The sequence below is a fragment of the Rana temporaria genome, chromosome 6, assembly GCF_905171775.1.
Source record: "Rana temporaria chromosome 6, aRanTem1.1, whole genome shotgun sequence".
Classification (NCBI taxonomy): domain Eukaryota; kingdom Metazoa; phylum Chordata; class Amphibia; order Anura; family Ranidae; genus Rana; species Rana temporaria.
In genome coordinates this window covers 223,179,840-223,205,107 of record NC_053494.1, presented here as the reverse complement: position 1 = coordinate 223,205,107, position 25,268 = coordinate 223,179,840, and the positions used below count along the sequence as shown (strand labels likewise).

At 50.2% G+C, this 25,268-nt stretch overlaps 1 protein-coding gene across 2 annotated transcripts in view; it reads left to right on the top strand.

Moving 5' to 3' along the window:
• ESYT3 (extended synaptotagmin 3) overlaps positions 1–25,268 on the top strand; it is an 88,804-nt gene that overhangs the window by 38,106 nt on the left and 25,430 nt on the right. The window contains exons 5-15 of one of the 2 annotated variants that reach the window (XM_040358353.1): positions 9,540–9,609; positions 10,771–10,860; positions 12,319–12,374; positions 15,906–16,026; positions 16,539–16,715; positions 18,005–18,087; positions 18,522–18,570; positions 20,584–20,673; positions 21,328–21,390; positions 21,659–21,721; positions 23,936–24,004. In XM_040358353.1, the coding sequence (XP_040214287.1) occupies positions 9,540–9,609; positions 10,771–10,860; positions 12,319–12,374; positions 15,906–16,026; positions 16,539–16,715; positions 18,005–18,087; positions 18,522–18,570; positions 20,584–20,673; positions 21,328–21,390; positions 21,659–21,721; positions 23,936–24,004 (931 nt within the window). The remainder of the gene's footprint in view (positions 1–9,539; positions 9,610–10,770; positions 10,861–12,318; positions 12,375–15,905; positions 16,027–16,538; positions 16,716–18,004; positions 18,088–18,521; positions 18,571–20,583; positions 20,674–21,327; positions 21,391–21,658; positions 21,722–23,935; positions 24,005–25,268) is intronic. The other variant, XM_040358354.1, reaches the window with a different exon arrangement.

Here is a 25,268-nt window from a genome sequence, read left to right as displayed (position 1 = left end):
AGATGAGGAGGAGGAGGATCTGAATAGATGAGGAGGAGGAGGATCTGAATAGATGAGGAGGAGGAGGATCTGAATAGATGAGGAGGAGGAGGAGGATCTGAATAGATGAGGAGGAGGATCTGAATGGATGAGGAGGAGGAGGATCTGATTAGGTGAGGAGGAGGAGGAGGAGGATCTGAATAGATGAGGAGGAGGATCTGATTAGGTGAGGATGAGGAGGAGGATCTGATTAGGTGAGGATGAGGAGGAGGATCTGAATAGATGAGGAGGAGGAGGATCTGAATAGATGAGGAGGAGGAGGAGGATCTGAATAGATGAGGAGGAGGAGGATCTGAATAGATGAGGAGGAGGAGGAGGATCTGAATAGATGAGGAGGAGGAGGAGGATCTGAATAGAGGAGGAGGAGGATCTGAATGGATGAGGAGGAGGATCTGAATAGATGAGGAGGAGGAGGAGGATCTGAATAGATGAGGAGGAGGAGGAGGATCTGAATAGATGAGGAGGAGGAGGATCTGAATAGATGAGGAGGAGGAGGATCTGAATAGATGAGGAGGAGGAGGAGGATCTGAATAGATGAGGAGGAGGAGGAGGATCTGAATAGATGAGGAGGAGGAGGAGGATCTGAATAGATGAGGAGGAGGAGGATCTGAATAGATGAGGAGGAGGAGGATCTGAATAGATGAGGAGGAGGAGGATCTGAATAGATGAGGAGGAGGAGGATCTGAATAGATGAGGAGGAGGAGGATCTGAATAGATGAGGAGGAGGAGGATCTGAATAGATGAGGAGGAGGAGGATCTGAATAGATGAGGAGGAGGAGGAGGATCTGAATAGATGAGGAGGAGGAGGATCTGAATAGATGAGGAGGAGGATCTGAATAGATGAGGAGGATCTGAATAGATGAGGAGGAGGAAGGAGGATCGGAATAGATGAGGAGGAGGAAGGAGGATCGGAATAGATGAGGAGGAGGAGGAGGATCGGAATAGATGAGGAGGAGGAGGAGGATCGGAATAGATGAGGAGGAGGAGGAGGATCGGAATAGATGAGGAGGAGGAGGAGGAGGAGGATCGGAATAGATGAGGAGGAGGAGGAGGATCTGAATAGATGAGGAGGAGGAGGAGGATCTGAATAGATGAGGAGGAGGAGGATCTGAATAGATGAGGAGGAGGAGGATCTGAATAGATGAGGAGGAGGAGGAGGATCTGAATAGATGAGGAGGAGGAGGAGGATCTGAATAGATGAGGAGGAGGAGGATCTGAATAGATGAGGAGGAGGAGGATCTGAATAGATGAGGAGGAGGAGGATCTGAATAGATGAGGAGGAGGAGGATCTGAATAGATGAGGAGGAGGAGGATCTGAATAGATGAGGAGGAGGATCTGAATAGATGAGGAGGAGGAGGATCTGAATAGATGAGGAGGAGGAGGATCTGAATAGATGAGGAGGAGGAGGATCTGAATAGATGAGGAGGAGGAGGAGGATCTGAATAGATGAGGAGGAGGAGGATCTGAATAGATGAGGAGGAGGATCTGAATAGATGAGGAGGAGGATCTGAATAGATGAGGAGGAGGAAGGAGGATCGGAATAGATGAGGAGGAGGAGGAGGATCGGAATAGATGAGGAGGAGGAGGAGGATCGGAATAGATGAGGAGGAGGAGGAGGATCGGAATAGATGAGGAGGAGGAGGAGGATCGGAATAGATGAGGAGGAGGAGGAGGAGGAGGATCGGAATAGATGAGGAGGAGGAGGAGGATGATGATCTGAATAGATGAGGAGGAGGAGGATGATGATCTGAATAGATGAGGAGGAGGAGGAGGAGGATCGGAATAGATGAGGAGGAGGAGGAGGAGGATCGGAATAGATTAGGAGGAGGAGGAGGAGGATCGGAATAGATTAGGAGGAGGAGGAGGAGGATCGGAATAGATGAGGAGGAGGAGGAGGAGGATCGGAATAGATGAGGAGGAGGAGGAGGAGGATCGGAATAGATGAGGAGGAGGATCTGAATAGATGAGGAGGAGGATCTGAATAGATGAGGAGGAGGATCTGAATAGATGAGGAGGAGGATCTGAATAGATGAGGAGGAGGATCTGAATAGATGAGGAGGAGGATCGGAATAGATGAGAAGGAGGAGGATCTGAATAGATGAGGAGGAGGAGGAGGATCTGAATAGATGAGGAGGAGGAAGGAGGAGGATCTGAATAGATGAGGAGGAGGAAGGAGGAGGATCTGAATAGATGAGGAGGAGGAAGGAGGAGGATCTGAATAGATGAGGAGGAGGAAGGAGGAGGATCTGAATAGATGAGGAGGAGGAGGAGGATCGGAATAGATGAGGAGGAGGAGGAGGAGGATCGGAATAGATGAGGAGGAGGAGGAGGAGGATCGGAATAGATGAGGAGGAGGAGGAGGAGGATCGGAATAGATGAGGAGGAGGAGGAGGATCGGAATAGATGAGGAGGAGGAGGATCGGAATAGATGAGGAGGAGGAGGATCGGAATAGATGAGGAGGAGGAGGAGGAGGAGGAGGATCGGAATAGATGAGGAGGAGGAGGAGGAGGATCGGAATAGATGAGGAGGAGGAGGATCGGAATAGATGAGGAGGAGGAGGAGGATGATGATCTGAATAGATGAGGAGGAGGAGGAGGAGGATCGGAATAGATGAGAAGGAGGAGGATCTGAAATGATGAGGAGGAGGAGGAGGATCTGAATAGATGAGGAGGAGGAAGGAGGAGGATCTGAATAGATGAGGAGGAGGAAGGAGGAGGATCTGAATAGATGAGGAGGAGGAAGGAGGAGGATCTGAATAGATGAGGAGGAGGAGGAGGATCTGAATAGATGAGGAGGAGGAGGAGGATCGGAATAGATGAGGAGGAGGAGGAGGATCGGAATAGATGAGGAGGAGGAGGAGGATCGGAATAGATGAGGAGGAGGAGGAGGATCGGAATAGATGAGGAGGAGGAGGAGGAGGAGGATCGGAATAGATGAGGAGGAGGAGGAGGAGGATCGGAATAGATGAGGAGGAGGAGGAGGAGGATCGGAATAGATGAGGAGGATCGGAATAGATGAGGAGGATCTGAATAGATGAGGAGGAGGAGGAGGATCTGAATAGATGAGGAGGAGGAGGATGATGATCTGAATAGATGAGGAGGAGGAGGAGGAGGATCGGAATAGATGAGGAGGAGGAGGAGGATCGGAATAGATGAGGAGGAGGAGGATCGGAATAGATGAGGAGGAGGAGGATCGGAATAGATGAGGAGGATGAGGAGGATGATGATCTGAATAGATGAGGAGGAGGATGATGATCTGAATAGAGGAGGAGGAGGAGGATGATCTCTGTGTACAGTTGTGCTCATAAGTTTACATACCCCGGGGCAGAATTTCTGATTCATTGTCCATTTCTCAGAGAATATGAAGATAACACAAAATCTTTTCTCTCTCTCTCATGGTCAGTGATCGGCTGAAGCCATTTATTATCAATCACCTGTGTTTACTCTTTTTACATCATAATCACAACAGAAACTCCCCACATGACCCCGATCAATAATTTACATACCCCGGTGATTTTGGCCTGATAACATGCACACAAAGGTGACACAAAGGGGTTTGAATGGCCATTAAAGGTGCCCCTCCTCCCCTGTGGTCTGTGTGTAATCAGTGTGTTTGTATAAAAGGTCAATGATGAGTTTCTGGACTCCTGACAGACCCTTGCATCTTCCATCCAGTGCTGCACTGACGTTTCTGGATTCTGAGTCATGGGGGTGGGAAAAGCAAAAGAATTGTCAAAGGATCTGCGGGAAAAGGTTGTTGAACTTTATAAAACAGGAAAGAGATATAAAAAGATATCAAAGGAACTGAGAAGCCAATCAGCAGAGTTCAAACTCTAATCAAGAAGTGGAAAATTAGGGTTCTGGTGACACCAAACCACGGTCAGGGAGACCGACTAAAATTTCACCACAACTGCCAGGAAAATTGTTGGGGATGCAAAGAAACCCCCCAAATAACTTCAGATGAAATACAGGACTCTCTGAAAACATGGGGTGTGGTTGTACAAGATGTACAATAAGGGGACACTTGAAGAAAGACGGACTGCATGGTCGAGTCTCCAGAAGAGTCATTACTACACAAATGCCACAAAGTATCCGCTTACAATACACCAAACGGCACAGAGACAAGACCCAAACCTTCTGCCACAAAGTCATTTGGAGAGATGAGGCCAAAATTGAGCTTTTTGGCCAGAACCATAAACGCTACATTTGGAGAGGAGACAACAAGGCCTATGATGAAAGGTCCACCATCCCTACTGTGAAACATGGAGGTGGATCTCTGATGAAAGGTCCACCATCCCTACTGTGAAACACGGAGGTGGGTCGCTGATGAAAGGTCCACCGTCCCTACTGTGAAACATGGAGGTGGGTCGCTAAAGAAAGGTCCACCATCCCTACTGTGAAACACGAAGGTGGGTCGCTGATGAAAGGTCCACCATCCCTACTGTGAAACACGGAGGTGGATCGCTGATGTTTTGGGAATGTGTGCAATACACAGGATTAGGAATTGGGGTATGAAAACTTTTGATCGGGGTCATTTGGGTGTTTTTCTGTTGTGATTATGATATAAAAATAGTAAACACTGGTGATTGATAATAAATGGCTTCAGCCGATCACTGACCATGAGTGAGGAAAGTTGTTGTGTTCTCATTCATATTCTCTGAGAAATGGGCAAGAAATCGTAAATTCTGCCCCGGGGTATGTAAACTTATGAGCACACCTGTATAGATGATGATTTGTGTGTGTGTATATATGTGTGTGTGTGTGTATATATGTATGTGTGTATATATATATATATATATATATATATATATATATATATATATATATATATATATATATATATATATATATATATATATATATATATATATATATATATATATTATATATATATATATATATGATGAGCGCTCCGTATCCTCGGACACAAAGTCTCCTCCGTGTCGTGACTTCTCTTCCTTATTGATGTCATTGTCTCTGCCAGCTGTTGCCCCCGGGGGGTGGAGGGGGGGCGGTGGTTGGGGGAGGGGAGGGGGTTATTTATTCTATAGATACATACAAAATAATTCATGAGATATTATGGTAAACAAAGAGCAGACGTGCCGCCTCTCCCCATAACACTGTGCGCATGATTGTGACCCCACAGGGGAAAGAGATTTGTCTACCAAGTTTATTCTCAATAATAAAAAAAAGGGGACACTATTCCTCCCACTGACACCAATGATGAGACACTATTCCTCCCACTGACACCAATGATGGGACACTATTCCTGCCACTGACACCAATGATGGGACACTATTCCTCCCACTGACACCAATGATGGGACACTATTCCTCCCACTGACACCAATGATGGGACACTATTCCTCCCACTGACACCAATGATGGGACACTATTCCTCCCACTGACACCAATGATGGGACACTATTCCCCCACTGACACCAATGATGGGACACTATTCCTCCCACTGACACCAATGATGGGACACTATTCCTCCCACTGACACCAATGATGGGGCACTATTCCTCCCACTGACACCAATGATGGGACACTATTCCCCCCACTGACACCAATGATGGGACACTATTCCTCCCACTGACACCAATGATGAGACACTATTCCTCCCACTGACACCAATGATGGGACACTATTCCCCCACTGACACCAATGATGGGACACTATTCCCCCCACTGACACCAATGATGGGACACTATTCCTCCCACTGACACCAATGATGGGACACTATTCCCCCCACTGACACCAATGATGGGACACTATTCCTCCCACTGACACCAATGATGGGACACTATTCCCCCCACTGACACCAATGATGGGACACTATTCCCCCCACTGACACCAATGATGGGACACTATTCCTCCCACTGACACCAATGATGGACACTATTCCTCCCACTGATACCAATGATGGGACACTATTCCTCCCACTGACACCAATGATGGGACACTATTCCTCCCACTGACACCAATGATGGGACACTATTCCTCCCACTGACACCAATGATGGGACACTATTCCTCCCACTGACACCAATGATGGGACACTATTCCTCCCACTGACACCAATGATGGGACACTATTCCTCCCACTGACACCAATGATGGGACACTATTCCCCCACTGACACCAATGATGGGACACTATTCCTCCCACTGACACCAATGATGGGACACTATTCCTCCCACTGACACCAATGATGGGACACTATTCCTCCCACTGACACCAATGATGGGACACTATTCCTCCCACTGACACCAATGATGGGGCACTATTCCCACTGACACCAATGATGGGGCACTATTCCTCCCACTGACACCAATGATGGGGCACTATTGCCCCCACTGACACCAATGATGGGACACTATTCCCCCCACTGACACCAATGATGGGGCACTATTCCTCCCACTGACACCAATGATGGGACACTATTCCTCCCACTGACACCAATGATGGGACACTATTCCTCCCACTGACACCAATGATGGGACACTATTCCTCCCACTGACACCAATGATGGGACACTATTCCCCCCCACTGACACCAATGATGGGACACTATTCCTCCCACTGACACCAATGATGGGACACTATTCCTCCCACTGACACCAATGATGGGACACTATTCCTCCCACTGACACCAATGATGGGACACTATTCCTCCCACTGACACCAATGATGGGACACTATTCCTCCCACTGACACCAATGATGGGACACTATTCCCCCCACTGACACCAATGATGGGACACTATTACTCCCACTGACACCAATGATGGGACACTATTCCTCCCACTGACACCAATGATGGGACACTATTCCTCCCACTGATACCAATGATGGGACACTATTCTTCCCACTGACACCAATGATGGGACACTATTCCTCCCACTGACACCAATGACGGGACACTATTCCCCCCACTGATACCAATGATGGGACACTATTCCTCCCACTGATACCAATGATGGGACACTATTCCCCCCACTGACACCAATGATGGGACACTATTCCTCCTACTGACACCAATGATGGGACACTATTCCTCCCACTGACACCAATGATGGGACACTATTCCTCCCACTGACACCAATGATGGGACACTATTCTTCCCACTGACACCAATGATGGGACACTATTCCTCCCACTGACACCAATGATGGGACACTATTCCTCCCACTGACACCAATGATGGGACACTATTCCTCCCACTGACACCAATGATGGGACACTATTCCTCCCACTGACACCAATGATGGGACACTATTCCTCCCACTGACACCAATGATGGGGCACTATTCCTCCCACTGACACCAATGATGGGACACTATTCCTCCCACTGACACCAATGATACGACACTATTCCCACTGACACCAATGATGGGGCACTATTCCTCCCACTGACACCAATGATGGGGCACTATTCCTCCCACTGACACCAATGATGGGACACTATTCCCCCCACTGACACCAATGATGGGACACTATTCCTCCCACTGACACCAATGATGGGACACTATTCCTCCCACTGACACCAATGATGGGACACTATTCCTCCCACTGACACCAATGATGGGACACTATTCCTCCCACTGACACCAATGATGGGACACTATTCCTCCCACTGACACCAATGATGGGACACTATTCCCACTGACACCAATGATGGGGCACTATTCCTCCCACTGACACCAATGATGGGGCACTATTGCCCCCACTGACACCAATGATGGGACACTATTCCCCCCACTGACACCAATGATGGGGCACTATTCCTCCCACTGACACCAATGATGGGACACTATTCCTCCCACTGACACCAATGATGGGGCACTATTCCTCCCACTGACACCAATGATGGGACACTATGCCTCCCACTGACACCAATGATGGGACACTATTCCCCCCACTGATACCAATGATGGGACACTATTCCTCCCACTGACACCAATGATGGGACACTATTCCTCCCACTGATACCAATGATGGGACACTATTCCCCCCACTGACACCAATGATGGGACACTATTCCTCCCACTGACACCAATGATGGGACACTATTCCTCCCACTGACACCAATGATGGGACACTATTCCTCCCACTGACACCAATGATGGGACACTATTCCTCCCACTGACACCAATGATGGGACACTATTCCTCCCACTGACACCAATGATGGGACACTATTCCTCCCACTGACACCAATGATGGGACACTATTCCTCCCACTGACACCAATGATGGGACACTATTCCTCCCACTGACACCAATGATGGGACACTATTCCTCCCACTGACACCAATGATGGGACACTATTCCCCCCACAGACACCAATGATGGGACACTATTCCTCCCACTGACACCAATGATGGGACACTATTCCTCCCACTGACACCAATGATGGGACACTATTCCTCCCACTGACACCAATGATGGGACACTATTCCTCCCACTGACACCAATGATGGGACACTATTCCCCCACTGACACCAATGATGGGACACTATTCCTCCCACTGACACCAATGATGGGACACTATTCCTCCCACTGACACCAATGATGGGACACTATTCCTCCCACTGACACCAATGATGGGACACTATTCCTCCCACTGACACCAATGATGGGACACTATTCCTCCCACTGACACCAATGATGGGACACTATTCCTCCCACTGACACCAATGATGGGACACTATTCCTCCCACTGACACCAATGATGGGACACTATTCCTCCCACTGACACCAATGATGGGGCACTATTCCCCCACTGACACCAATGATGGGACACTATTCCTCCCACTGACACCAATGATGGGACACTATTCCTCCCACTGACACCAATGATGGGACACTATTCCTCCCACACTGACACCAATGATGGGGCACTATTCCTCCCACTGACACCAATGATGGGACACTATTCCTCCCACTGACACCAATGATGGGACACTATTCCTCCCACTGACACCAATGATGGGACACTATTCCTCCCACTGACACCAATGATGGGGCACTATTCCTCCCACTGACACCAATGATGGGACACTATTCCTCCCACTGACACCAATGATAGGGGAACTATTCCCCCCACTGACACCAATGATGGGGCACTATTCCTCCCACTGACACCAATGATGGGACACTATTCCTCCCACTGATACCAATGATGGGGCACTATTCCTCCCACTGACACCAATGATGGGACACTATTTTATCCCACAGACGTCAGGACCTTTTATACTCCCCTGGGCCACAGTCCGGCCCCCTAATGTCTGTAGGACAGTAAGCCGGCCCTTTGTTTGGAGACCTCTGCTTTAGGCCATAAAGGTGAGATAAAAGCAGGTCAGGGCTGTGTTGACATATCGTCCAATCACAGGTCAGTGTAGTGGTCGGTAGTCATAGTGTGTTATATGTCCGGTGTGTCCGGACGCACGCCGGGGATTCTGGGAATATTTGGGTAATTCTCTCCTCTGTTCTCTCTGCAGCTATAGTGGAGATTGTGAGATCAACGTGGAGGTGAAGAAGTTGTGTAAGGCCGGCGTGAAGGGCCTCCAGGTGAGTCTTCTGAGGGGGTAATGATGGGAATGGAGAAGGGGGGGGTAACAAAGTAGGGGGGTGTCGCCCCGTCTGGGGTGTAATGGTGGGGAGGGTAATTATGGGAATGGAGAAGGGGGGGTGTCTCCCCCTCTGGGGTGTAATGGTGGGGGGAGAGTAATGATGGGAATGGAGAAGGGGGGGTGTTGCCCCCTCTCGGGTGTAATGGGGGTGTTGCCCCCTCTCGGGTGTAATGGTGGGGGGGTACTGATGGGGAATAGAGAAGGGGGGGTGTCGCCCCCTCTGGGGTGTAATGGTGGGGGGAAGGGTAATGATGGGAATGCAGAAGGGGGTGTGTCGCCCCCTCTGGGGTGTAATGGTGGGGGGGTAATGATGGGAATGGAGAGGGGGGGGTGTTGCCCCCTCCCGGGTGTAATGGTGGGGGGAGAGTAATGATGGGAATGGAGAAGGGGGGGTGTTGCCCCCTCTCGGGTGTAATGGGGGTGTTGCCCCCTCTCGGGTGTAATGGGGGTGTTGCCCCCTCTGGGGTGTAATGGTGGGGGGGTACTGATGGGGAATGGAGAAGGGGGGGTGTCGCCCCCTCTGGGGTGTAATGGTGGGGGGGGGTACTGATGGGGAATGGAGAAGGGGGGGTGTCGCCCCCTCTGGGGTGTAATGGTGGGGGGAAGGGTAATGATGGGAATGGAGAAGGGGGGTGTCGCCCCCTATGGGGTGTAATGGGGGGGGGGGGTACTGATGGGAATGCAGAAGGGGGTGTGTCGCCCCCTCTGGGGTGTAATGGTGGGGGGGTAATGATGGGAATGGAGAGGGGGGGTGTTGCCCCCTCTCGGGTGTAATGGGGGTGTTGCCCCCTCTCGGGTGTAATGGTGGGGGGAAGGGTAATGATGGGAATGGAGAAGGGGGGGTGTCGCCCCCTCTGGGGTGTAATGGTGGGGGGGGGGTAATGATGGGAATGGAGAAGGGGGGGTGTCGCCCCCTCTGGGGTGTAATGGTGGGGGGGGGGGTACGGATGGGGAATGGAGAGGGGGGGTGTTGCCCCCTCCCGGGTGTAATGGGGGTGTCGCCCCCCTCCCGGGTGTAATGGGGGTGTTGCCCCCTCCCGGGTGTAATGGGGGTGTTGCCCCCTCTCGGGTGTAATGAAGATCTCGCTCTCTCTCACAGATACACGGGACGCTGCGGGTGATTTTGGCCCCTCTGATGTCCGATGTTCCGTTTATCGGCGCCGTGACTTTCTTCTTCATCCAGAAGCCGGTAAGACGAGGGACACGTCACACATCCAATCAGCCGTATTTAAAGGAATGCGCAAAGTGGAGCGACCAATCAGAAATCATCTCCTGTTAATGATCTCTATCCAGTTACCTGATTGCTCTGATCACTTCCCATATATTTATATTCGGGGGGGGGGGGGGAATTGTGGCCTGTCCCCATCTGGCCACCAAACCCGGACATCATCTTCACGCTGATCGGTGATCTGTGGGGATCCTCTGGTTGCTATGGGCAACGGCGCTGCTCTTCTGTACTCTGTGGATGGGAGAAATCATTGTCTCCTCCTATTGGTGGTGATTTGTGATCCGCAAAACACGGGAAAGGTTCTATTGAAGAGTCGCAGATTTCACGTCATTTCTGGATGAGAAATCCGAGACGATAAATATTGCAAAAGAATTGAGAGGATGAAAGAGATTCCTTCCTGAATAATAATATGATGATAATTGATCGTGATGGATGGAGGAGGATGATTGATGGATGGAGGAGGATGATTGATGGATAAAGGAGGATGATTGATGATCGATGGATGATGATTGATTATGAATGAAGATGATGTTGATGATTGATTGATGAATGGAGGAGGATGATTGATAATTGATCGTGATGGATGGAGGAGGATGATTGATGATTGATGGATGGAAGAGGATGATTGATGATGGATGGAGGATGATATTGATAATTGATCGTGATGGATGGAGGAGGATGATTGATGGATGGAAGAGGATGATTGATGATGGAGGATGATGATGATAATTGATCGTGATGGATGGAGGAGGATGATTGATGATGATTGATGGATGGAAGAGGATGATTAATGGATGGAAGAGGATGATTGATGATTGATGGATGGAGGATGATAATGATAATTGATCGTGATGGATGGAGGAGGATGAATGATGATTAATGGATGGAAGAGGATGATTGATGATTGATGGATGGAGGATGATAATGATAATTGATCGTGATGGATGGAGGAGGATGATTGATGATTAATGGATGGAGGAGGATGATTGATGGATGGAGGATGATGATGATAATTGATCGTGATGGAAGGAGGAGGATGATTGATGATGGATGGAGGAGGATGATTGATGATTGATGGATGGAAGAGGATGATTGATGATGGATGGAGGAGGATGATAATGATAATTGATCGTGATGGATGGAGGAGGGTGATTGATGGATGGAGGATGATGATGATAATTGATCGTGATGGAGGAGGATGATTGATGGATGGAAGAGGATGATTGATGATTGATGATGGAGGAGGATGATTGATGATTGATGGATGGAAGAGGATGATTGATGATGGATGGAGGAGGATGATAATGATAATTGATCGTGATGGATGGAGGAGGATGATTGATGGATGGAGGATGATGATGATAATTGATGAATCTGATCTGTTTGTTTCCTCTGAAGATCTATTTTGTATCTTTTCAGTTTCTGGATATTAATTGGACGGGACTGACGAATTTGCTGGAGATCCCCGGAGTCAAGTAATTACCTTTCTGATTATTTGTATAAAATGTCCATTTGGTTTTATGATGTTTTGGATTGTCGGGGGAGGGGGTGGACAGACGCCAGAAACCACAAAACCTGAAGATCTGGTTTGCTGGGAATTCAGTTACATTTTGTTACAATAGTTTGGAGAGGAAGGGGGGGGCGTGTTCCCGTTGTTCTTGAGAGGAGGGGGGGGGGGCGTTTTTCCTGAATTCTACAATCTGATACATTGTTACTACACAAGAAACAAAAAAACGTGACTCTCCTCAAATTCCAACATGGGATCATCACCACTGATACATTGTTACTACATATCGGTGTACACAAGTCTTATATTACTGCGAGGACATCAATCACCCCCCCGGAGGGATCACCTCTGACACCAAACATTGATACATTGTTACTACATATCAGTGTGTACCGTGTTCTATTACTGAACACAGAGGATGGGAATTGCATCCTGTGATTGAACATTTGTTACATTGTTGGTGTATAAGAAAACGCAGTGACCCCCCCCCCCCCCCAACATGGGATCATCACCACTGATACATTGTTACTACGTATCGCTGTATACAGCATTATACAGGGTGTCCCAAAAGTCTCCATACAAATTGATATTGTATTTATATTGTGTATATATACACTTTGTGTCAGTGGCGGCCCATCCCCATAATCCATGCACCCGCCCCCTAATCTACATGCAGGTCACCACCCCTCCAATCCATGAGCCCGCCCCTTAATCTACATGCAGGGCGCCTCCCCCAGCCCATGAACCCGCCCCTAATCTACATGCAGGGTGCCGCCCCCACAATCCATGCGCCCACCCCCTTTTCTAAATGCAGAGCGCCGCCCCCCAATCCATGAGCCCACCCTACATGCAGGGCGCCGCCCACAATCCATGAGCCCACCCCCCTTATCTACATGCAGGGTGCCGCCCCCCCACAATCCATGCGCCCGCCCCCTAATCTACATGCAGGGTGTCGCCCCCCAGCCCATGAGTCCGCCCCTAATCTACATGCAGGGCGCCGTCCCCAATCCATGAGCCCACCCCCTAATCTACATGCAGGGCGCCGTCCCCAATCCATGAGCCCACCCCCTAATCTACATGTAGGGCGCCGCCCCCCCACTATCCATGCGCCCGCCCCCTAATCTACTTGCAGGGCGTCGCCCCCCCCAGCCCATGAGTCCGCCCCTAATCTACTTGCAGGGCGCCGCCCCCCAATCCATGAGCCCACCCCCTAATCTACATGCAGGGCGCCGCCGCCCCCTCAACCCAAGAGCCCGCCACTAATCTACATGCAGGGTGCCCCCCCATCCATGAGCCTGCCCTCTAATCTACATGCAGGGCACCCCCCCCGCCCAGTCCTTAAGCCCACCCCCTAATCTACATGCAGGGCGCCGGACGCATGGGTTCCTTTTTTTTTTAAGCATGTGATAGGAGCCTAAGGCTGTAATTGCCTTTTAAAAAAGGGGGGGCAGAGCACTGCGCCCAGGGTTTTTCTCCTGCGGGAACACATCTGACTTCCTCTTCTACTCTGAATATTAAAGTTTTTATCTGTCTGGATTTGCAAAGCCGTCAGATTGTATATCTGGGTGAGAGATTGGCATTTTCAGTAAAACCCGACAGACCGGTTCCAGAGGAGGACCGGCACCCGCCCTGTGCGAGACTGGCAGAGCGTGCCAACCCCGTCCGCACCCTGATCTACCATCGGCTGCCATGGAAACCTGACGGGACGCACTCCTCGCTCCCTGTATCTATATACCCCTCCCTATCACAGAACGGCCCCAGTGCCCCCCCCCCCCGCACGGGGTATTCTCCGGAGTTCACACCCATGGGAGGAGTTTTGGGGTGTGAAGGGTTAATTGCAGCATTTATTACCCAAGAGATGGAAAGCCCATAAAACGGCGGCTGGGATGGGCGGGTCTCAGGATTCCGGATAACGCCTGAAGTCTCCCCGAGGCCGAAACTCTGAGAATCTCCCCCCCCCCATCCCGAAACGTTCTACAGAACTCGCCCTCCATTCACACAGAGGGGGGGGGGGTTGGTCACATGACTGGAAATAAAGATCCTTATTCTCGTGTTTAAAGTGTATCCAACCCGAGAAGTAAAAACGTTGGCTGTGGTGTCTGCATTGGTTTTTATTTTTTGGGGATAATAACATTTTCAGCAAGGACAGAACATATCTGTTGATCCTGCCACAAATGTTGTATTCTTGTCACTGAACTGAATCCGTCTCCTGCACACTGCAGCTTCCCCAGCGACCTTCTAACAAGTACAATACCCCTCCCCCTGTGTAAGAGGGGGTGCTCTGTAGTCCTGTCTCAGGGTGACAACGGACTGGTGAATGGTTCTATAGGTCTGCAGATCGCTATGAACCCGTCTGGATCCCAACGCCTGGCCCGCCAGTGCTCTGTGTGCCCTGCTGCGTCCTGGGCTGGGTCTGTCACTTCTTGGGCACCAGTGGCATGCCGGGGGCTGGGACGTTTTCTGCACCCAGCACTATAATACAGTCAGGTGGGGTGATCTCTGCCCAACAGTACCAGTCTGACGTGAGACCCAGCCACTGACCACCAACGCAGGGAGGGGTGTAAGAGGGGGCTAGCAGCATGGCTACCAACCACCAATGCAGGGAAGGGGGTAATAGGGGGCTATCAGCATGGCTACCAATGCAGGGAGGGGGGTAATAGGGGGCTAGCAGCATGGCTACCAACCACCAATGCAGGGAGGGGGTTTCTAGGGGGGTGAACGGCATTGCCAGTGACCACCAATGTAGGAGTTATTTCTACAATCGCTGACACCAATCCCAGGGGCTTTTATTTTGGTCACTTGTACCAATGTTGGGGGTTATTATGTCATTTGTTGACACCAATGTTGTTTTTTTTAATTGCAGCCACTGAAACCAATACTGGGAGTTTTATTTTAGTCACTGAAATGGGGGGGGTGGTTATTGCGTCCATTGACCCCAATTTTGGGGGTGGTTATTTCAATCATTGACACCAATGTTGGGGGTTATTATAGCATCCGTTGGAATCAGTGCTGGGGTTTTTTGCATCCATTGACACCCGTGCTGTTTTTTTTTTGCATCCATTGACACCAGTGCCTGGGGGTTTTTGCATCCATTGACACCAGTGCCTGGGGTTTTTTGCATCCATTGACACCAGTGCCTGGGGTTTTTTGCATCCATTGACACCAGTGCCTGGGGGTTTTTGCATCCATTGACATCAGTGCCTGGGGGTTTTTGCATCCATTGACACCAGTGCTGGGGGTTATTATTGCATCCATTGACACCAGTGCTGGGGGTTATTATTGCATCCATTGACACCAGTGCTGGGGGTTATTGCATCCATTGACACCAGTGCTGGGGGTTATTGCATCCATTGACACCAGTGCTGGGGGTTATTGCATCCATTGACACCAGTGCTGTTGTTATTGCATCCATTGACACCAGTGCTGGGGGTTATTGTTGCACCCACTGACACCAATGCCATTAAAATGTAATAGTAAGGAGTTTTTGTGTCTGTTGCAGTGACATGTCGGACGGGATGATAGTGGATCTCATTGCCTCGTACTTGGTGCTGCCCAACCGATTCACATTCCCTCTGTGCAGTCAGGTGAACGCAGCCGAACTGAGATTCCCGGTGCCACATGTGAGTCTTCATATGGGGGGGATCCTCATAGAGAGCGCAATTATAGATTTCTGTGTCGGGGGTGATATATAGGGGGACGAGGTGACTGTATATATCTGTATCCAGGGATGATCTGTAGGGGGGACAGAGATGACTATGTATATTTCTTTATAGGGGGGAAGGCGGGGACTAAATATCTTTGTCCAGGGATAATATATAGGGGGACAGAGGTTACTGTATATCTGGGGTGATATATAGGGGGGCAAGGGTGATGTATAAGGGGTGCAGAGGGGACTGTATATCTGGGGTGATATATAGGAGGACTGAGGTGACTGTATATATCTCTATATTCAGGTATATAAATAGGGGATACAGGTGACTGTATATCTCTATATCTGGGGTGATTATATAGGGGAACGGAAGTGACTGTATATATCTGTATCCGGGAGTGATCTATAGGGGGCAGATATTGTCCATTGTGGTATATAGAATATAATGTCCTCTGTGTCATATAGAATGTATTCCCTCTTCAGGGTGTGCTCAGAGCTTATCTCTATGAAGCTGAGAACTTGATTCCCAAGGACACCTACCTGAGGGGCCTCATAAAGGGCAAGTCTGACCCATACGCCGTCCTTCGGGTGGGAAATCAGACGTACAAGAGCAAGACGATACAAGAGAACCTGAATCCTCTCTGGAATGAGATGTATGAGGTAAGGTGAAGGATTATTACCCTCTGGGATCAATTCACTGTGAAGGTAATTGGATGACCACATCAGTGATTTACAGACTGCCCCATCACTGGTGGGGCAGGAAGAGGGACCTAAGTGGGTACGGGGGACTGGAGGGGCAGGAAAAGGGGTATGAGTGGGGACGGGGGATTGGAGGGGCAGGAAGAGGGACATGAGTGGGGTCAAGTGACTGCTGGGGCAGGAAGAGGGACAGGAGTTGGGACAAGAGACTGGAGGGGCAGGAAAAGGTGTATGAGTAGGAACAAGGCACTGGAGTGGCAGAAAAATGGACCTAAGTGGGGACGGAGGACTGGAGGGGCAGAAAAAGGGACCCAAGTGGGGATGGAGGACTGGAGAGGCAGAAAAAGGAGTAGGAGTGGGGACTGGAGGGACATGAGTGGGGTCAAGTGACTGCAGGGGCAGGAAGAGGGATATGAGTAGGAACGAGGGACTGGAAGGGCAGAAAAATGGACCCAAGTGGGGACAGAGGACTGGAGGGGCAGGAAAAGGGGTATGAGTGGGGACTGGAGGGGCAGAAAAAGGGGTATGAGTGGAGACGGGGAATTGGAGGGGCAGAAAGAGGGACATGAGTGGGGTCAAGTGACTGCTGGGGCAGGAAAAGGGACAGGAGTTGGGACAAAAAAACTGGAGGGGCAGGAAAAGGGGTATGAGTGGAAACGAGGGACTGGAGGGGCAGAAAAATGGACCTAAGTGGGGACGGAGGACTGGAGGGGCAGGAAAATGGGTATGAGTGGGGACTGGGGGACTGGAGGGGCAGAAAAAGGGGTATGAGTGGAGACGGGGAATTGGAGGGGGAGGAAGAGGGACATGAGTGGGATCAAGTGACTGCTGGGGCAGGAAGAGGGACAGGAGTTGGGACAAGAAACTGAAGGGGCAGGAAAAGGGGTATGAGTGGGAACGAGGGACTGGAGGGGCAGAAAAAGGGACCTAAGTGGGGATGGAGGACTGGAGGGGCAGGAAGAGGGATATGAGTGGGGACGATGGGAAGAAGGAACAGAGCGGCGTAAGAAAAGATTGGAAGGGCCAAAGGGGAATTTTGAGATTTTAGGAACCCAGTGTCATCCCTGTGACTAGATAAAAAAATAAACATAAAAAATACATTCTATACACAGAAAAGAAATGGAGATCTTTTATTGCTGTGGACTGATTGCCTCCAGTTGGTGGAGTGATGGTCGTGCCCATTGCCGTTCCCATTTTTCCCACTCGCTCTGTATTTGCTGATTGGACTCTTTTCTCTGTCTTGGTTGCAGTTTGTGGTACATGAAGTCCCCGGGCAGGACCTGGAGATCGATGTTTATGATGAAGACCCTGATAAGGACGACTTTCTCGGCAGGTAAAATCTCAGCCAACCGAGTGGGGTGCAGACAAGTAATGCCCGCTTTGAGCAGCACAACATTGGGGGTCGCCCTTTATTCAATGTTTGTAAAATTTTGAACAACGTATCGCACATCATATTCAAAATGTATAAACTTCAGGAGCTTAGAGATGTAGTGAGAGATTTCACAGATTTCAGGTTTGTTGAACAACTACAAGGAGATTTAAAGTGAATCCCATCCAGGCCTGATGGAGATCACAGAGCTGTCTGCCCACCACTATGCAGGAGAATGGGAGAGATCTAAGGCAGCCATTGGTCAGCGTGTGTATTCATCATTTCTATGTACAGATTAGAGAACTAGTAGGGATTCCCTTTACAGGAGGGATCAAAGTTTGTATGCTGTGTGTGAATTAACCCCTGAAAGTGATTATTGTGCTGATTTGTGTTTGCAGCCTGGTGATTAACCTGGAGGGGGTGATGAAAGATCGGGTTGTTGACGAGGTAATTGTTTATTTGACTGTGCTGTCATTTTATACTGTGTGCAGTGCCGGCAGTGTGCTGTCATTTCTACAGTCCCGGTGATCTGCCGTGCTGGTTCCAAGTGTCATGGAAGTTCCAGCGCATGCGCGAACTGATGCGCTGAGATGGTTCCAGCTATCGGGAAAGTTCCTTCAAGCACTGCGCAGGCGCAAACTTGCCGACAGAAATCTCCGAACCTCGGCCGGCATCCAGGGCGACGTGGATTTAGAGGAAAGTGGCCAGTAGGCCTCACGTCCTCGCTGCGCTCGGACGGACGGCTCGCTCTGCTCGCTCGGCCTCCTGGCTCTTTTTTTAACATCCTCCAATCCACGGGGATGTTAAAGAATGAGCCTGGATGCCGGGCGAGGTTCAGAGATTTCCGTCGGGAAGTTTGCGCCTGCGCAGTCAGTGAAGGAACTTCCCCCATAGTGGAACATTGAGGACAAGTCACCGGCAGTGTGCTGTCATTTCTACAGTCCCGGCAGTGTGCTGTCATTTTATACTGTGTACAGTGCCGGAAGTGTGCTGTCATTTTATACTGTGTACAGTGCCGGCAGTGTGCTGTCATTTATGCTGTAGACCAGGGTTTGACAAATTCGCTTGGAATCTAGGAGCCAGCTAAAGTTAGGAGCCAGAAAACGCGCCCCGTCCCGCCGAGCTCGCGCGCAGAAGCGAACACATACGTAAACGGTATTCAAACGGTATTCAAACCACACGTGAGGTATCGCCGCGATCGTTAGAGCGAGAGCAATAATTCTAGCCCTAGTCCTCCTCTGTTACTCAAAACATGCAACCTGTAGAATTTTTTTTTTAAACGTCGCCTACGGATGCAATTTTGAAGCGTGACATGTTGGGTATCAATTTACTCGGCATAACATTATCTTTCACAATATTAAAACGAATTGGGATAACTTTACTGTTGTCTTATTTTTTTATTAAGAAAAGTGTAATTTTTTTCCCAAAAAAGTGCGCTTGTAAGACCGCTGCGCAAATACGGCGTGACAGAAAGTATTGCAACGATCGCCATTTTATTCTCTAGGGTGTTAGAATAAAAAAAATATATAATGTTTGGGGGTTCTAATTAGAGGGAAGGAGATGGCAGTGAAAATAGTGAAAAATTACATATTAGAATTGCTGTTTAACTTGTAATGCCAACGGCCACCACCAGATGGCACCAGCTGACAGAAGGAAGAGCTTGGGACTTCACAAGGCCGCAAAGCTGCTGCCTCAATTACCGGCGGGCGCCAGGTCACAATTTCTTGTCGCAATTGCGACCTGGCGCCCAGATATTGTCGACCCCTGCTGTACACTTATAAAATGTTTTCTGATATGAAGTCAGTGGGAGGAAATGTTGGCAGAGCTCTGTAGGATAAGGATGTATGAAGGGTTGGCATTGAATAGCTTCACCCTCGGCGCTCCTGGGACACCGTGCGGTGAATTCTGCTCGGCATGCAATACCTGCCTTATTTAGGTAAGGGCCCCTTTTGGAAAACTATTTTGGGGCCCCCCATTCGGTGACCTGCCTGAGAACAAACGCATCACCCTGTATATAGATGGAGCTGAGGAAGAGAAGTATTGCCTTCACCTCCTATGATGGCTGATAATATACAGCTGGGGGCAGACTGAGAACATTTCCTCCATTCTGTGCATTTTGGGGCCAATCGGACAGGAAGTGCAGGAGGTCCCCTCTGCCCCAATTTCTATAGTTGGGGCCCCTAAATCTAAAGAGGGCCCTTGTGCAGGTGCACAGTCAGCACAGATGGTGTTCTACATTGGGGATTGAATGGACTATTTTTACATGTGGATGTCCTGCAGAGGAGGGACTGGGGGGGTGTCCTGCAAAGGAGGGACTGGGTGGTGTGTCCTGCTGAGAAGGGACCCTGGGGGGTGTATCCTGCGGGGGGCGGGACTCGGGAGGGTGTCCTGCGGGGGGAGGGACCTAGGGCCATCACTCTCTTCTCTCTGTAACCAGTGGCTCCTTTATGTCTTCTCCAGTGGTTTCCGCTCTGCGATGTGGTCAGCGGAACCGTTCACCTCAAACTGGAGTGGCATTCACTGCTGGCCAACCCAGAAAAATTGTGTGAGGTGAGTGCCTGGGTCAGAACGTCCGTCTGTCCGCCTGGAGACCTCTGGCCACTCCCATTTCTCCCTCCTGCACTCTGTGTATGACACTTACCTTTTCTGACAAATAGGACCTCCTGAGCTTTTTCTTTTGCACTCTTTGCATAGCCCTCCTGTATGCTGCCATATATGACCCCCTCCTGCCTCTTCCTCCTGCACTCTGTGTGTGGCACTCCTGTGTGCTGTCATGTATGACCTCTGACCTCTCCCATCTTTCTCTCCTGCATGCTGGGATTCCGCCATATATAACCTGACATCTCCCTCCTGCACTCTATGTATGACACTCCTGTATATGACCTCTGACCTTTCCTATCCCTCCCTCCTGCACTCTGTGTATGACACTCCTGTATATGACCTCTGACCTCTCCTATCCCCCTCCTGCACTCTGTGTATGACACTCCTGTATATAACCTCTGACCTTTCCTATCCCCCTCCTGCACTCTGTGTATGACACTCCTGTATATGACCTCTGACCTTTCCTATCCCTCCCTCCTGCACTCTATGTATGACACTCCTGTATATTGCTGTATTTGACCTCTCCTATCCCTCCCTCCTGCATATGACCCTCCTGTATACTGCCATGACCTCTGACCTCTCCTGTGTCTTGTCCTGGTTTAGGCTGGGAATGGTATGACCATCGCCATGGTGATTGTGTATCTGGACAGCGCCGGAGGTCTGCCTGTAAGTATTATCAATCTTTAATATCTTTCTTTTGTGAAGTGCCACCATATAGCGTAGCGCTGTACACGAGCGGGATTTCCTGCACTCCATCTAATCGCTGTAGTGATTTCAGTACGGTGCTTCCTATTTGGTGGGACCAGCGGAGGCGGTCCCTTCATTGGCGCCTCCCATTTTGGGTCATGCTTTCTTTATTTAAAAAAAATAACTTTGAAGAGATTTAAGAAGCCGGTGCAGATTGTCACTTCATGTATTTACTGCCACTGAACAGGTGATAGTTAAAGGCCGGAAGTCTCCTTTCTCTGAAGTCCTTCGGGGAAAGTCCCGACACACGGTAATTGAGAAACCACAGTTTGTGTCAGTTTGGATCCAGTGGAGAGATCTGAACGTTCTTCCGTAGAAATGTCTTCCCAATTAATCTCCTGGTAATTCTCTCCACCCGTCTCTACCGTCCCCCCACCACGCCTGTCCGTGTTGTATCGTCATTCTCCCTCCGTCCGTGTCTCACCCGTAGAGCTTACAATCCACAATGGAGTTCCTTTTTATGTCTCGTTAATTCTACAACATCGATGATTGTCCTCATAGACCCCATAATAGTCGTGTTTTATGTGTCTGTATCGATGATTGTCCTCATAGCCAGTGGCGTAGCGTGGGGGGGGGCCAGGGGGGGTTGGTTGCCCCGGGCGCAAAATTTAGAGGGGCGCAGCGGCAGGTTACCTGCAGCTCTTCTCCTGCGCTGTGCAGTCTAGGAGACTGTGAGCTCTTCCACTTCGCTATGAGAAAGAAGTTGCGGTGCAGTCCCGGCTTGGGCTCCAGCGGTGACACTGACAAAGCAGTGAGTAAAGGTACACTGAAGACCATCCATGATGATCCGAGGGATTGTGACCCTGCGGAGACTGGGGGGGGGGGAGGAGGAGGGCAGGTCAGTATAGGAATCAGGTAGGTTAGTATAGGAATCGGGTAGGTCAGTGTAGTGGTCGGTATAGGAATCGGGTAGGTCAGTATAGTGGTCGGTGTAGGAATCGGGTAGGTCAGTGTAGTGGTCGGTATAGGAATCGGGGAGGTAAGTGTAGTGGTCGGTATAGGAATCGGGGAGGTCAGTGTAGTGGTCAGTATAGGAATCGGGTAGGTTAGTATAGTGATCAGGTAGGTCAGTGTAGTGGTCGGTATAGGAATCGGGTAGGTCAGTGTAGTGATCAGGTAGGTCAGTGTAGTGGTCAGTATAGGAATCGGGTAGGTCAGTGTAGTGGTCGGTATAGGAATCGGGTAGGTCAGTGTAGTGGTCGGTATAGGAATCGGGTAGGTCAGTGTAGTGGTCGGTATAGGAATCGGGTAGGTCAGTGTAGTGGTTGGTATAGGAATCGGGTAGGTCAGTGTAGTGGTTGGTATAGGAATCGGGTAGGTCAGTGTAGTGGTTGGTGTAGGAATCGGGTAGGTCAGTGTAGTGGTCGGTATAGGAATCGGGTAGGTCAGTGTAGTGGTCGGTATAGGAATCGGGTAGGTCAGTGTAGTGGTCGGTATAGGAATCGGCTAGGTCAGTGTAGTGGTCGGTATAGGAATCGGGTAGGTCAGTTTAGTGGTCGGTATAGGAATCGGGTAGGTCAGTGTAGTGGTCAGTGTAGGAATCAGGTAGGTTAGTATAGTGATCAGGTAGGTCAGTGTAGTGGTCGGTATAGGAATCGGGTAGGTCAGTGTAGTGGTCTGTGTAGGAATCGGGTAGGTCAGTGTAGTGGTCGGTGTAGGAATCGGGTAGGTCAGTGTAGTGGTCGGTATAGGAATCGGGTAGGTCAGTGTAGTGGTCGGTATAGGAATCGGGTAGGTCAGTGTAGTGGTCGGTATAGGAATCGGGTAGGTCAGTGTAGTGGTCGGTATAGGAATCGGGTAGGTCAGTGTAGTGGTCGGTATAGGAATCGGGTAGGTCAGTGTAGTGGTCGGTATAGGAATCGGGTAGGTCAGTGTAGTAGTCGGTGTAGGAATCGGGTAGGTCAGTGTAGTGGTCGGTATAGGAATCGGGTAGGTCAGTGTAGTGGTCGGTATAGGAATCGGGTAGGTCAGTGTAGTGGTCGGTATATGAATCGGGTAGGTCAGTGTAGTGGTCGGTGTAGGAATCGGGTAGGTCAGTGTAGTGGTCGGTATAGGAATCGGGTAGGTCAGTGTAGTGGTCGGTATAGGAATCGGGTAGGTCAGTGTAGTGATCAGGTAGGTTGGTCAGTACTACTGTACTAGTGGAAGGGTGGATTAGGGTGCGGCAATCTCTTGCCCTGCCCCGGGCGCTGCCCCCCCGACGCTACGCCACTGCTCATAGACCCCATGGAGGTCGTGTTTTATGTCTCCGTATCGATGATGGTCGCCATGTTATCGGCACCTCTGTGTATTTGTACCTTCGTTCCGTCATCCAATCTCTCATCGGAATGTTCCTCCCGGGATCCTCCCGGGAAATCTCTGCATGTTTTCCGTTTGCATGGCCCGCTCTGTACAATCCCGTCTCTCTCCATTTCATGATAAAATATCTTCTTAAAACAGAATTGTTTTTTGTCTTTTTTTATAGAAAAATCATTTTGAATATTCAAACAATGAATACAGCGGCATAGGACAGAGATACACGGCGCACTCCATGGTATGTACCGTATATACCATCTCCCGGCAATACCGCAGGTTGGCTGGACATCCCCACAATGCCGGGGTTCAGTACCGCCATCTTTCTCAATCGGGGTTCCCAGGAACAATGGCGTTCCTCTAGAAGATTCTAGGGGTTCCACAAGAAGTATTGAATATATTCTCCATCTTCATTAACTCTCAGTGTAAGGGGCGCCTATCCACTGACCCCCCCAATGTAGGAGGGCACCTATCTACTGATCCCCCAATGTAAGGGGCGCCTATCCACTGATCCCCCCCAATGTGAGGGGCGTCTATCCACTGATCCCCCCAATGTAAGGGGCGTCTATCCGCTGATCCCCAATGTAAGAGGGCACCTATCCACTGACCCCCAATGTAAGAGGGCACCTATCCACTGACCCCCAATGTAAGAGGGCACCTATCCACTGACCCCCAATGTAAGAGGGCACCTATCCACTGACCCCCAATGTAAGAGGGCACCTATCCACTGACCCCCAATGTAAGGGGCGCCTATCCACTGACCCCCAATGTAAGAGGGCACCTATCCACTGACCCCCAATGTAAGGGGCACCGATCCACTGATCCCCCAATGTAAGGGGCGTCTATCCGCTGACCCCCAATGTAAGAGGGCACCTATCCACTGACCCCCAATGTAAGGGGCGCCTATCCACTGACCCCCAATGTAAGGGGGCACCGATCCACTGACCCCCAATGTAAGGGGCGCCTATCCACTGATCCCCCAATGTAAGGGGCGACTATCCACTGATCCCCCCCCAATGTAAGGGGCACCTATCTGCTCATACCCAATGTAAGAGGGCGTCTATCCACTGATCCCCCCAATGTGAGGGACCTCTATCCACTGATCCCCCAATGTAAGGGACCTCTATCCACTGATCCCCCAATGTAAGGGGCGCCTATCCACTGATCCCCCCAATGTAAGGGACCTCTATCCACTGATCCCCCAGTGTAAGGGGCGTCTATCCACTGATCCCCCAATGTAAGGGACCTCTATCCACTGATCCCCCCCCAATGTAAGGGGCGTCTATCCACTGATCCCCCCAATGTAAGGGGCGTCTATCCACTGATCCCCCAATGTAAGGGGCGCCTATCCACTCATCCCCCAATGTAAAGAGGGGGGGCCTATCCCCAGATGCCCAATGTAAGGGGGCGCCTATCCCCGGGTGCCCAGTGTAAGGGGGCGCCTATCCCCGGGTGCCCAGTGTAAGGGGGCGCCTATCCCCGGGTGCCCAGTGTAAGGGGGCGCC